The sequence below is a fragment of the Sardina pilchardus genome, chromosome 24 (assembly GCF_963854185.1).
Source record: "Sardina pilchardus chromosome 24, fSarPil1.1, whole genome shotgun sequence".
NCBI classification, from domain to species: Eukaryota; Metazoa; Chordata; class Actinopteri; order Clupeiformes; family Clupeidae; genus Sardina; species Sardina pilchardus.
The window spans coordinates 22,744,728-22,758,747 of record NC_085017.1 but is presented as its reverse complement, the minus strand read 5'-3'; the positions used below and the strand labels follow the sequence as shown (position 1 = coordinate 22,758,747).

The window sequence follows — 14,020 nt, the reverse complement described above, 5'->3', positions numbered from 1 at the left end:
TGTATAAGTCTATGTGAGACTGTGTATGTGTATATGCCTGTGTGTGTGTGTGTGTGTGTGTGTGTGTGTGTGTGTGTGTGTACTAGCGCTGTGTAGAGGACGGCAGTTGTGCCAGAGACACACAACAAGCACAGCCTGGGAGTAACACACACACAGCATGTGTCAGCTGTCTGTTTCTGAAGGGGCAACAGAGGCTTAAGAAAACACACAAATATACAGTACACACAACCAGACAACCAGATAGATACACACACACACATACACACACACACACACACACACACACTGTGCCGTCAGTCCCATCTAAGCCCTTTATTTACCCTCTCTTCACAGCTCTGTGCCACTTGACGCTCGGCATCATCACACTGTAAATATTGACCTGGCAGTGGGAGACTAAGCTTTTAAAAAATGTTTGTGTGTGTGTGTGTGTGTCTGTGTGTGTGTGTGTGTGTGTGTGTGTGTGTGTGTGTGTGTGTGTGTGTGTGTGTGTGTGTGTGTATGTGTGTGTGTGTGTGTGTGTGTAGAAAGAGTAAGTGGGTGTGTGAGTCTGCGTGTGTGTGTGTGTGTGCGTGCGCGCGCGCATGTGTGTGTGTGTGTGTGTTTGTGTATGTATGTGAGTGTGTGTGTGTTAGTGTGGGTGTGTGTGTGTAGAAAGAGTGTGTGGGTGTGTGAGTCTGTGTCAGTGTTGGTTTGTGTTAGAATTAGTGTGTGTGTGTGTGTGTGTGTGTGTGTGTGTGTGTGTGTGTGTGTGTGTGTGTGTGTGTGTGTGTGTGTGTGTGTGTGGTGACACTACCTCTGAATAAACACTACCACTGCTCAGAAGGCCCCTCATCTCTGTCACACAGGATTCCGTCACACTTGGACAACAAGACTCACCAGGGATGGGCAGCAGGGTGGGAAATCGAATCCCGACAAACACACACACACACACACACACACACACACACACACACACACATACACACACACACACACACACACTCAGTCTCCAACTCTACTAAGCTCTGACTACAAAACACATTACAAATAACCATAGCCCTTCTCAAAGACAGATTGCTTTCTCTGAGAGAGAGAGAGAGAGGGAGAGAGAAGAAGGCTAAGAAAGAGAGAGAAAGAAAGAGAGAGAGAAAGCCACTCAGGCTTTTGCTCTTTGACATCTCTTCAGTGTAATTTTCCATGTGACATTCGGTGACTATGTAACTGACCCTTAAGGTTGTGGAAAAGTCAGGTTTGTTGTTGTGTGTCAGTAATCCTGTCATGCTTCCCTCAGTCACCTTTAAAGCACACCACATAAATAAAGGACTATGTGAGATCAACATCAACCAAGAGGAAGCGGGTGGCACACATCACCAGGATATGTGTCTCACCAGAACGTTGGTTGCTTCCTGCCTGTTTGCCCGATTCAGCAATAACATACAGCACACAAACACTTTTGGACATGAAGAAAACAAATACCTTTTGACAATCAGTGCACCATCAACACAATGTACAGTACATCTGCTATGATTAGCAGACCACACCTGATCTAGCTAACAAGAGCTATTGCCTCTCAGAAGTATTTGGAGTCGGGATGTATAGACGATATGACCTGCTCTAGATTCATGCTTTGTGCAGCAAAGTGTTACTATGAGTGGAACAAAACACGTGGCCAGACAACAGGCCGGAACAGCAGCCTCTCTTGAGATAGCTAGTACTGTAATCAGGTCATGACTCAAGTGTGTGGGTTTGTGGGCAGAGTGCATGTGGTAAGTGTTGAATGCTAACAAACCTTATTCACACCTTTTTTTTTTTTTTTACAATTTATTAACAACCTTCACCCAAACCCCCCACACAGTTTCCCATTGTCGCCGTTATCATTTCCTTAAAGATATCTGCCACCCACGTAGACTTAAAAGAGATAGCCGCCTGCTAGAAGCTTTGTGGGGGGTTGGGCTAGTCAATCATTCACCCTCACAGGTGACTCTCCTGTCTTACCGACCGGATTTGTCTGCCTTTACTGACCTGTAACCCCCCCCCCCCCCCGCCCCACACACACCCTTCCCATTTCACACCTGTCCTTTTCCTTGTCTGTGGGTCTGTTGATGACAGTTGACCCATTTCTCACTCACTAGCTGAACCCCACCACAACCATTTGCAGATTTCAGTCAACACGCCACCTGTCAACGCGGCCGCTTTCCGTATGAGTGCGTAACCGGGTTCCACGCGCCGCGGAGTAAGGAAATGAACGGGGTTGGGTTTTCAGTAAATTGGTGGTTCCTGAAAAGAACAGGAAGGAGAAATGGAGAGAGAGAGAGAGAGAGAGGAGAGAAAAATGGGCTTCTTGATTTAAGACATGCAGATGCTCTTATATTTAAGATGAAGTCGCACACACACACACACACACACACACACACACACACACACACACTGAGAAACATTAGAAAACCACCCCTGAGTTTTCATTAGTGCAACGGTGCTAATCTGTTAATTACTACGTTTTAACAGGACTAAAGCTGCTCATTAATTAATTGTTAATAACAGTTCACTGTTCTCATCCCCCAACTCTAAGTCACTCTGGTCTACCCCTCTGTGTTGGAATTCATCCTCTGAAGTCTTTCTCATTCTTTATTATCGGTCATTAAAATTTCCCTTTTCACTAGCGAGGATTTAACGTGATGAGGCTCTTTAGTGTGGTCTACTAATAAGCAGCAAATCAGGAAGGGATTCCCGAAATCCCCAAACACCGCTATAAAACCACCCATGCATGAAGAGATATGGCTTAATTTGTGGCTCAGAAAGGGCAGAGGTCAATGGCACCCATGAAGAAGTGTTAATGATTAGCCACAAGGCATGCGCTAGTCATGCGTTATACTGTTATAATGCTATTCCACGACACACATTCTACTCTGAGCCTGTTGCTGGCTGACAAAATAGGCTATACAGTACATATGCATGTGAGAGGGCATTCAGAGAGAAATGATAACGATTACCTTGACGAAGAGATCTTAATGTCAAAAGATTTGCAGTTACATAACAGTTAAACAAAAATATACAAACGCAATTAAAAACAAATAAACAAAATGTATACAAGCTAGAGAGGTTATCCAAAAAGAGAGAACTGCCACCACAAGTGACATGCAAGCCAGAAAGGGACAAGGATTCAATACATATGAATGCTGGTAAATATATACCTTCCCTGTTATGTTAACCTTGTCATAAAAAAGTGTCCTCTTTAAGACAAGTATACAGAAATTTCCCGCATATAAGCCACATTGTGTACAAGCCGCAGGACAGTGTTTAATGCAAGTTAGAAGAAACAAAACCATATTATTAACACCATATTAACTGCCCCCCTGTATTAACCTCATACAGTGGAAGAAATTGAGCAAAATCAATGTATAAGCCGCGGCTAATAGTAGGGAAATGACTGTAGTAACAGCAATAAAGGTGGCAGTGTGCAGCGTGAGTATTTAATACCCTGTGCAGGGAGACCCCTGGCGCTGCTGAGGCCTCTGCAAAAGGTAGCGGCGTTAACAACACATCAGCTAAAGACCTCCCTTGTCCAGATAATGGATTTATGACCTTGTCCTCGGGTCAGTACCCGTCGACGGCAGACCTGATCCATCACCCGGAGCCAAGCACGGTGCCGACAGCCGTCCGGGGCGGAGGGCGGGCGGATGGGGGGGGCGGGGGGTGCAGGAAGGCATAATTCACTTATCTGCCCTGGTGCCATGGCATAGGGGCAGCCTAGGTCTGAGTCTGGGCACCGATTTGTCTCGGCGGTGGCAGTGATGGCCATTCGCCCCTAATGAATCAGTGCGGGCCTAATCTTATCAGTGTCAAGGACAATGTCAGCGAGCGAGATTCAATAGTCGCCTTCAACGCGACGGTGACAAAACTGTACGGAAGGCTCCAGATAATATGTGTGCATACAGTATGTGTGTCTTTTCTGTCTTTGTTTTCACGTTGTTGTGTGCATAATGTGTGTGAGTGTGTGTACGTGTACAATGTACATGCTCTGTGTTTGTGTTACTTCAGCGCGATATCTTGGGAGACGGAAGTGGCTAAACGAGGAGTTGGACTTTCCCTCCTCAACACTACGTGAGGAAGCCAACGCAAACCTGGAGGGCGCTGATAAGAAAGCTTTGTTGGCGCCTTCACTGGCATACTCGTGGAGGCAAGGCTGCGCCATTCTGACTCAGTACCTGACTCATTAGAGGAAATCAGGGGGAAAAAAACGTCAAACTTTCTCATTTAAATGAGCGCGCTAACACACTCCATCTACTGTTTCAGACGAAAATAAATAAAAACTCCAGTCTGCATTCTAAATAGCTCCTTTTTTTCTTCAGGAGCACACATTAATCTTGGAAATGAAGCGGACTAAAATATACGCACTGTGAGCACAAATGAATGAGGTCTTATTACAGAGATCATAAATGGCTTTTTCGGGATTGAAATTAGAGAAACAGTGCCCTGCTTATTATGAACTCAAAGGACCATAGTCTGTTCCTGGCCCTATACGCTAGAGCCTGGAAGTGCCACATAGGTTTTAATGATAAGCGGTTGGTTCCACACCACTGTGGTACTAATAGCCAGAGAGGCGACCTCTGCTGCCCCAGTCAGAGGTCCTCTTTGTGGGGCAGACGGCTCTCGAAAGCAGGGGGCCCCCGTCCCTGCCTGGCTCTTGCAGCAGCCATGAATAGGGCGCCTGTGGGGGCTAGCCGGCGTTTTTAGCTCACTGTACCCCTGAGGTCGGACGGGGACAGAAGTTGTAACAGTGAGCCCGGGGGTTGGTCGCGCCGACTAACGGGTGGCTAGCGTTAGCGCCAAGTCGCCAAGGGCCTCGGCCAAGCCTCACAGTGCCCCTTTATGTGCCAACCCTGGCGATCTGCAGCGGTCACAACAACAGGCTAATGGTTCTGTCCCTACCCCTACCCCTGTCAGGAGATTTATGAGGCCTGGCCTAGCCATAGCGTGCCTCCAGACACATGCACACAATAACCTGGGCAAACACACAAAAGGTCTGCCATGGCAGCCACATCCACATTCTGCAGGCCTGGCTGGAAAACTTCAGAAAGGGAAAGAGAAAGAGAAAGAAAGAGTGAGAGAGAGACAGAGAGAGAGAGGGAGAGAGAGAGAAACAGAGAGAGAGAGAGGCTAGCATTCCAGCTAACAATGTTCTTGCTGTGGTGTGGTGTGGTGAGAAAGGAAGATTTTGGGATCACAGAAGGCTTCCAGTGATTCTTTTATGTGTTTGGCCCATTAGAAAGGAATGAAATTTAGACGGCAGTCACCAAATATGGAAGTAAGTAGTATGAATTTTGTAACATTTAACCTACTTTGTGTTGTCATTTTGATAGTGATAATCAAAATAAGTTCTGAGGAACTCTCCTTGCAGGAAACTTGCGTCAGCATCAGCTTCAAGCATACACCATGCAAAATATTTAGCATGCATCAAGCCTACTCCACACACTGATAGATGGTAGACTGATAGACTGCTGTGGCGGTCTGTGGTGGTCTATAACAGCGTTGCTTGCAGCAGTTTGCAGAGCTTGTTTCACCAGTATCTGTGCCCCCTATGAACACGTATAACCCATCACCCAGGTTCTGCTTGTTCCACGCCTACAGTAATTTCCCGCATATAAGCCGCATTTTGTGCATAAGCAGCAGGACAGTGTTTTATGCAAGTTAAAAAAAAGAAAAAGAACACATTAACACCATATTAACTGCCCCCTGTAATAACCTGTATAATAACCAATGTATAAGCCGCGGCTAATAGTCGGGAAATTACGGTAAATAGCAACTGACTCTAGAACAGACGACGCCCTGTGATGAAGCCCTCGCTCCGACGCGTGCTGGCCTGGATTATCCTGCCGTGTGGGAGCTCTGTGAGTCGAGCCGGAGGAGAGCTGGATGCCTTGTGTACATCGACTCCGCCCTTCTACCTCACTCAGGCCAGAGCTGGCAAACACAACCCCTAATCTCAGTGGAAAAAACAGCTAAGGCTTGTTGGTTGCTTTTTTTTCTCTTCATTTATTTCTCTCTCTCTCTCTCTTTCTCTCTCTCTCTCTCTCTCTCTTTCTCTCCCTCTGCTCTCAAATGGTAGCAATTCAGGAGCTTAACCATTGCTCTGGGGGCCCTCTGAAACTTTAGGAGAATGTTCTCAGGGGCAGCATGACAAGCCCTAGACCCAGATGAAACCACACACATCACTTATTTAATTAAGCTCTTTTTAAAAGATAAAATACTTGCTAGAGCCCTATGAAAGTCCCAAGCTGCAGATTCGGCCGAGTGACTTTGTTTATGAATGGGAACCAGTTCGTCTTTAACTTGGGAAGGAAAATTAGCCTTACACCCTCAGAAAGGGGAAAAAACCCTTAGAAGAATAATTAAACTGAGTAAGTTCAAGGGCGGTAACTTTCCCCACAGATGGATTCCACCAGTTCATAGTGTTCTTCAAATATCTATCTGCAGTATGGGCCCAGCCACACTCTTTTTCTGTGATCAAGTGTTTAAACACTCTTCAATCTTCCCTCATCTAGAAAATTCCTTCTGCGGTGAGTGGGAGAGCGAGTGAGCCTGTGTCTAGTCACCTCTCTCACTGGTGCCTTCCGTCTGTTTGCAGGACAAACACACACCTCAGTTCATTTCGCTCTGAGAGTGTGTGTGTGTAAGGGGCTGTGTCACTATGGCCTCACTGACTACAGAAACATCAAAGAGAATGGAAAACGCATATGGTACACACAGACAGAAGCCATAATTATTTTGTCCTTTGCTTTTTAAATGCACCACTAAAAGGCTTTGAAAATAGATGCATTTAGCTGGTTGTGAAAGAAATCAGCCGTTGTTTGTTCAAACAGATACGCACGCACACACTCTCATCTATCGGCCTGATGTGCATTTCCCCAAAACCATAGTTGCTAACCTGTTAGTTGGTTGACAATGGAAAATTGCATTGCAACCAACAAAGCAGCTAACTCAGTTAGCAACTATGATTTTGGGACACGCGGCCCTGTTCTGTGTCTATTTGGACCAGGTTTCCAGGGGACCGTTCTCTGTCAGCCTAGAACGCTGATATGAGTTCACCTGTTCCGTCTCACCAGGGAGGGGGAACCGATTTGTGCTCTCTGCCCCGCGGTGCCGAAGTTCAGCGAGCGAGCGGCTGATTATCTCGACGATACGTTAGCGATTTGTCTTTGCCGTGAGGATGTTTGCAGTCTGCAGAGCCACCGGTGGCGACCTGTGGTCTGCCTGCAGCACAGACACAAAGGCCACTGTCTCCGTTTAACTACCTTCGGCACTGCGGCAGCCTGCCTTCTCCAAACAGCACACACACACACACACACACACACACAAAGGCAAGTCTCTCCCTATAACTACCTCAGGCACTGTGGCTTTCTGTTCGGCCAGACAGCAGCATCTAAATCAAGCAGCCAGACCCTGCACTGAGAGAGTGCAGTGTTGGGTACGTAACAGGCTCCTCTGTGGTGCAGGCAGGGCTTGGAGTTTTTATTTATTTATTTATTTATTTTTCCGTTTTATTTATTTATTTGTTTCCCTCTCGTTCTGTTGCTGCCGCTGCTGCCATTGCTGCTGACGGGGCAGCGAGAGAAGAGGAGGTCATCTAGTCGGTGATCTAAATGCGGGCATCTGACGGGCAAGGCACGGCGGGCTGGAACACCACAGCCACGAGCGCAACAGGGCTTTGGCTTGTTTTTTTCCATGAGCCTCGTTCCTCCGTGCGGCTTCCTCCGGGCGGAGACACACACACACACACACACACACACACACCAAAAAAAGGTTCCTGTCCTGTCCACTGGGGCACACGCAGTGCCCTGTGGTGACCGGTGCCAGAGGCAGAGCTCCAAATCGGACTGGGCTGGGACCAGGTTGGGTTGGTCAGGCAGGCAGGCAGGCGGGCACGCCCTGGGCACATTTATCTTGTCGAACCCATCGCGCCCTGAGCGAGGACAGACATAGACCACACTTACGCAACCTACATCCCTATTTTCAAAAAAAAAAAACAGGAATAAAAAAGCATTTGGGAGCGTTCGGCAGTGGCGGCAGTGACGAGCTGGCCCGGTTTTTCCGTGCGCTGGCGGGGACGGCCACTGCCGGTAATTGAGTTGCGTCTCCTATGAAGCACCTAACCCTGTTTGCAGCCAAATCAAATCTCCTCTCTAATCCCCTCTCCATCTGTGCGGATGAGAGTCTGCACGTGGTGCTTGTGTGTGTGTGTGTGTGTTTGTGTGTGTGTGTTTGTGTGTCTGTGTGTGTGTCTGTGTGTGTATGTGTGTGTTTCTATGTGTGTATGTGTGTGTGTGTTGTGTGTATGCATCTGTGGCTGCCTCTCTCTCTCTCTCTCTGTGTGTGTGTGTGTGTGTGTGTGTGTGTGTGTGTGTGTGTGTGTGTGTGTGTGTGTGTGTGTGTGTGTGTGTGTGTGTGTGTGTGTGTGCGTGTGTGTGTGCGTGTGTGTGTGTGTGTGTGTGTGTGTTGTGTGTATGCATCTGTGGCTGTCTCTCTCTCTTTCTGTGTGTGTGTGTGTGTGTGTGTGTGTGTGTGTGTGTGCGTGCGCGCGTGCGTGCGTGTGCTAGTGGACGGGAAGTCTTACCTTAGCCGGCGCTCCATCCACAGCCAAGGCACTCCTCTGGGGCACCTGGTACACATCCTGTGCAGGCGGCACCTGGTAGATGCCCTGCAGGTGGGCCCCCTGGTGGGCCGCGGGCACCTGGTACAGCCCGTGGGAGGACGGCAGCAGAGGCTTCGGCCCGAACCCGGCAGCTGCCACCGCGGGGCTGCCCGCCGGAGACTGCGCCAGTGGCGACGGACTCTGGCCCTCGAACATGGGCCCGATGAGGAGCTTGAGGCGGTTGCCGGGGGCGATGCCCTGGCGCCCGTGCAGCGAGCAGAGCCACCAGCCCTCCAGGCCGCCCGTGTTCTGCTCGATCACCGTCAGGATGTCGCCCTTCCGGAAGGCCAGCTCTTCCGGGGACTCGGGCATGTTGTCGTACAACGCTTTCGCCATCAGATTCTGGAGAGAAGCAGGACACATGCAGTCAGCCTACTGGACATATTGTCTCCCAACATCTGGACACAGATACCACATGTAGGCTTTCATTCATAGTCGTGGCTAAGATTGTGGCTGTATGCCGACAGTGAAGCATTCTGTGGTATGACAATCTGCTATAAAATCTGATACAATAGCATGTATATTTGCTAATTATTTGAATCTGTCCTGTTTAAAAAGAAAAATAAAACAAAACAACATCTCATTGCCCAGCAAAATCTAGGTTGTCTACCCATGCAGTAACTTCTAACTTACTGGCAGGCACACATTACAATAAAGAGAGCAAGACAAGTACTCTACACAGACGGTTAACATACAGCATACCGGTGCAACTCTAGTCATCATGACTTTTACAACCAATATCAACAGGAATGGGGCTCCATCAAAGGTTACAGAAACTAGGAATTCATAGTGAAAACAGAGAGAAAACAGGCCGTTATGGAAATGACATATTTGCATTTCGTCAAACAGCAGTCATGCTTATTTATGCAACTCTCAGAGGAAAAAAGACTTTTATCAGTGCTTGAAATCAGCAGCCATCACAACACACATGGATATGCAGGATGGGAAAGAGGAAGCTGAGCTGAGGTTTATCAAAGAACAAAAAAGTTAACAAAGGATGAACCGTTTATTGTCGTTTCCACAGAATTCATTAACTCATTTATGAGTTACTCATTTATGAGTTACAGTAATGTCTGACTTGAAGACTGATCATACGAATCCCACTGAAGATAAAATGACCAACTTACACAATATGATATTTCCCTAAAGTGAGTGCAAAGAGCATAACAGCACAGCCCACTTGACCACCCGTCTGATCTGGTGTTTAGCACCATGAGAACACAACCTGCTTCAGCTAGCTTGATAACTTTTCATACCTTAAAGAACTAACTAAAACATCACTTAAAAAGACTCCCATCAGTTTTAACAAAGAACTTAATTTATTTATACGCTTAATTATCTGTAATGATAATATCCCAAGGACTATTAGAGGTCATGGACATTATTTTAGTGCAGGCCCATCCTCAGTCCTCCTCACATCTCGCTCTGATCCTCTTTGCCACAGTAAACACCATCTCCATCACATCCACACAGCAAATCCTCTGGCTTTTCGCACAGGCCACATTAGAGATGCTTTAGATTCAGCCTGGTGTACAGTTCGGGCCACTATATAAATCAGCATAAAAGCGCATCAAATCTCCTAATCTCTACTCTCCAGGGGAACCTTTCGCAAACCTTTCATGTGGGAAATGGCAGTGTTTTTTCCCCTCATGTTTTCCTCCACTCTCCATCTCTCTTTCTCTCCATCTCTCTTTCTCTCCATCTCTCCCTGACTCTTTACTCCCTCCCTCCCTCCCTCTCTGTTTTTTCCCCCTTTACCCTGTATTCACTCTCCTCTCTTCTCTTCCTGTTCTCTCTCTTTCTCTGCTAACTCCCTACTTCTTTACTCTCTCTCTCTCTCTCTTTCTCTGCTCACTCCCTACTTCTTTACTCTGTCTCTCTCTTTCTCTGCTCACTCCCTACTTCTTTACTCTCTCTCTTTCTCTCTCTCCCTCTCCCTCCTCCCTCTTCAACTGAACCAGGGTGTTTTTTTGTGGTGGGAATCAGCTCTTTTCGCGCCACTCTCTGCTTGGTCACTGGGAGTCCCTGGCCGATTAGAAATGGTTCCCACGTGAACAGGGCTGCCTAGGGCACCTCATTATCTCTCCCTGGGTGTCTGGCGGGGCCGCCTTTGTCTAAGTTCCTATTGCCATGGACACACACACACATACACACACTCATACACACATAACATATAACAGACCATCCCTGGACACACACACCCTATAACAGCCGACCCTTGAACGCACACACACACACACACAGACACAGAAGCACGCACACACACACACACACACACACACACACACACACACACACACACACACAGAAGCACACACACACCCTATAACAGCCAACCCCTGAACACACACACACACACACACACACACACACACACACACACACACACACACACACACACACACACACACACACACACTCACACTCACACTCACACACACACTCACACTCACACACACACACACTATACAAGCCGACCCCTGAACACACACAGACACACAGACACCTCCTCAATCCAATCCCATCCAATACAATGGCAAACAGAGGGCTAAAGCAAGCAACAGGAAGTCCAAACCTGACCCCTGGGGTCACGACCGACCGTCCAGCCAACTGGAGGGAATGAATGGTGTCAGTCAGTCTCATCCCACACAAAGCTGACCCAAAAGGTCTACTGAAAGAAGCTCTGTGATGGGCTCTTTATGTGCTGATGGGAAGGCTTTTACAGACTTGACACCTCATAAGGCAGGTTCTTCAGTGCCATGGCTCGCAAAAACACTGGAATGACCTTCCTCAGTCTCAATTTTTTCCCATTTTTTTTATTTCATTTTTTTTTCCTTGAAATTTTGGGACTTTTTTTCCATCATGACCATATTTCTTCCTCTTCTGCTGCTTAGCATTATCATTACAGTGAAAGCGTGTTTTTAAAGCCACACTGGTATGTCATGTTAATTGTTTTAAGTCACGTTTTTGTAGGTAGCGACTTGTGAGTCTGGAACACATTTTTAAATTTAGTCTGATAGTTCATGGTCATGATAAGGAGAGGCTGACCTATCTGCCTGATCTAAACACACTCACAGCGCTCACAGCCTTTCAGCGTGAGGAGTGACACGTTGTGTGTAAAGCGAAAGGAAACTGTAAGCAAACGGCCGAGTTTGATGTGGCAGTGCAGAGGCCCACACGGCACAAGTGTGACACGGCGACACATGGAAGACGGGAAGAGGAAGAAGAAAATAAATAACCATGAAATAAAAAAACTAGCTCCATTTAGCATAGCACCTTCACACCCCACTGTCTGTGTGTTGCCTGAAGTGTCCAAGACTGCACACACAAGCCCTTCCAAACACGCACACACACACACACACACACACGTGCGCGCACACACACACACACACACACACACACACACACACACACACACACACACACAGGAAAATGCAAACTTCCTGTCATGACATGCTAAATTAGCTGATACTGAACTATACAGTTTTAGAGACAAACCACTCAACTTCTGCTTTTTTAATATAAAAGTATACTGTAGAAGACAACTTCAGTGGGCTATATGATCTGAGATATGAATAACACAGCTAAAAACCTCTGCTAACATCAATGCCAGATCAGGACCACATCAGGGCCAGATCGGGATCCGATCCGGCACACAGAACTCTACAGTGCAATAACAATAAAACCAAATCTAAACCGGGGCACTCATTTTAAAAACGGACTTCCTAAAGATGAAAAGCAAACATCTGCAAGAAGATTGTCTATGAGACAGACTGTTAGGGCAACACAATCGATACCAACCACCAAAACAAAAAACGTTAACGTTAAACAAACGTTAATCCCTGGTTTGTCTTGCAATCAGAGACAATGAGAGGAAAGCCCTGTTGAAATAAGGGTTGCCGTGCGATAAAAGGCTGTTGTTGCGTGTGGCTGTTTACTCCGGATTGGTTACAGGGACAGGTGTGACTAATCATGACCTCACGCATGTGTACGCAAGACGTAAACAGCGGTTTGTCAGAAGAAGGTGACTTAATCAGCCCAGTGCTGAGCCGCCCTCGTAAACACATATGTTCATCATTCGCCCGTGGTCAGAAAAGACCTTCTGTGCCTCTTTCTATCTCTCCATCTCTTTCTGTTTCTCTCTCACTTTCTCTCCATCACTCTCTCACTCTCTCGTTAAAGGGAAGTGGCTTCCGGGAAGTTATCTTTTAACGACTTGGCTACGGGGAGGTGGCAAAAGAGGCATTCCGAAGCCTCACCAACCATAGCTAGAGGGGCAAACTTTGACCCTTAACTTTAACAAAAAGGACACTTTTAATGTGTTCCAGCTGTGGGCGAATGAGCAAGCTTCCTGTATGACCAGTCAGGCCTGAGCGTTTTAGGGAAAGGCCATCAGATGACTTCTGGGACTAGCCAGGAGGCCATGGGTGGTTCCATCTTACTAGCAGTCCAGGAAACACACACTCATGCGCATACACACATACACACATACACTCCAACAAACAAATAGATTGAGACACAGACACTGACGCAGACGCAGACACAGACATAGACACAGAAACACACAGACACACACAGACACACAGACACACAGACACACACACACACACACACACACACACACACACACACACACACACACACACACACACACACACACACACACACACACACACACACACACACACACACACACACACACACACAGAAACAACGAGCAAAGTGCCAAGTCTTCTCCCGTCCACACCTGGAGCTGACGCGGTAGCCCAGCTGCTTCTCCTTCGGCCTAATTAGCCTCAGCAGCTCCATGACTCATCGCTTTCTAAATAAGGAAAATGTTTTCAGGGAGGCTAGACAGTCCCGTTCAACGTAAACACGTCTTCCTGCATACCCAAAAGTAGCGTAACAACTCGTGCAAGGATTACAACATTAAACCAGACAGCATTTCATGGTTGCTGCCCTCTCTCCTTCGTTAGCTTTGGCTCTGAGTTTAGCTCCTAAAGAAACATCAGCATTATAACTCAGCCAGATGACGTTAACGTAATAGGTCAGTGTAAAGTCCCCTAAGTGGTCAAGCCAAAAGCGGTGGGATGCGGCACACATTTTCAGGCAGCAGGTTTGTGGATCCCCAGCGGGGGAACGATAGGGGAGAGCTGGCTGTCAAAACGGGTTTTGGGATAACCTTACAAAGCTCGTCCTGGGGCCTGTTAAAACAGTGGGACAACCCCTGCTGAGATGGCAATAGAGAGAGAGGCGTTCGCATTACAAAACAAACACAGAAACACACACACACACACACACACACACACACAATATACAAGTACATCATGGCAGAAAAGGACAGTAGCACAT

General features: G+C 47.3%; 1 protein-coding gene across 1 annotated transcript in view; it reads right to left on the bottom strand.

Moving 5' to 3' along the window:
- The window catches only part of nedd9 (neural precursor cell expressed, developmentally down-regulated 9), a 32,196-nt gene that overhangs the window by 10,224 nt on the left and 7,952 nt on the right, over window positions 1–14,020 (bottom strand). Inside the window, exon 2 of the mRNA XM_062529650.1 lies at window positions 8,591–9,010. Within this exon, the coding sequence (XP_062385634.1) occupies window positions 8,591–9,010 (420 nt within the window). The remainder of the gene's footprint in view (window positions 1–8,590; window positions 9,011–14,020) is intronic.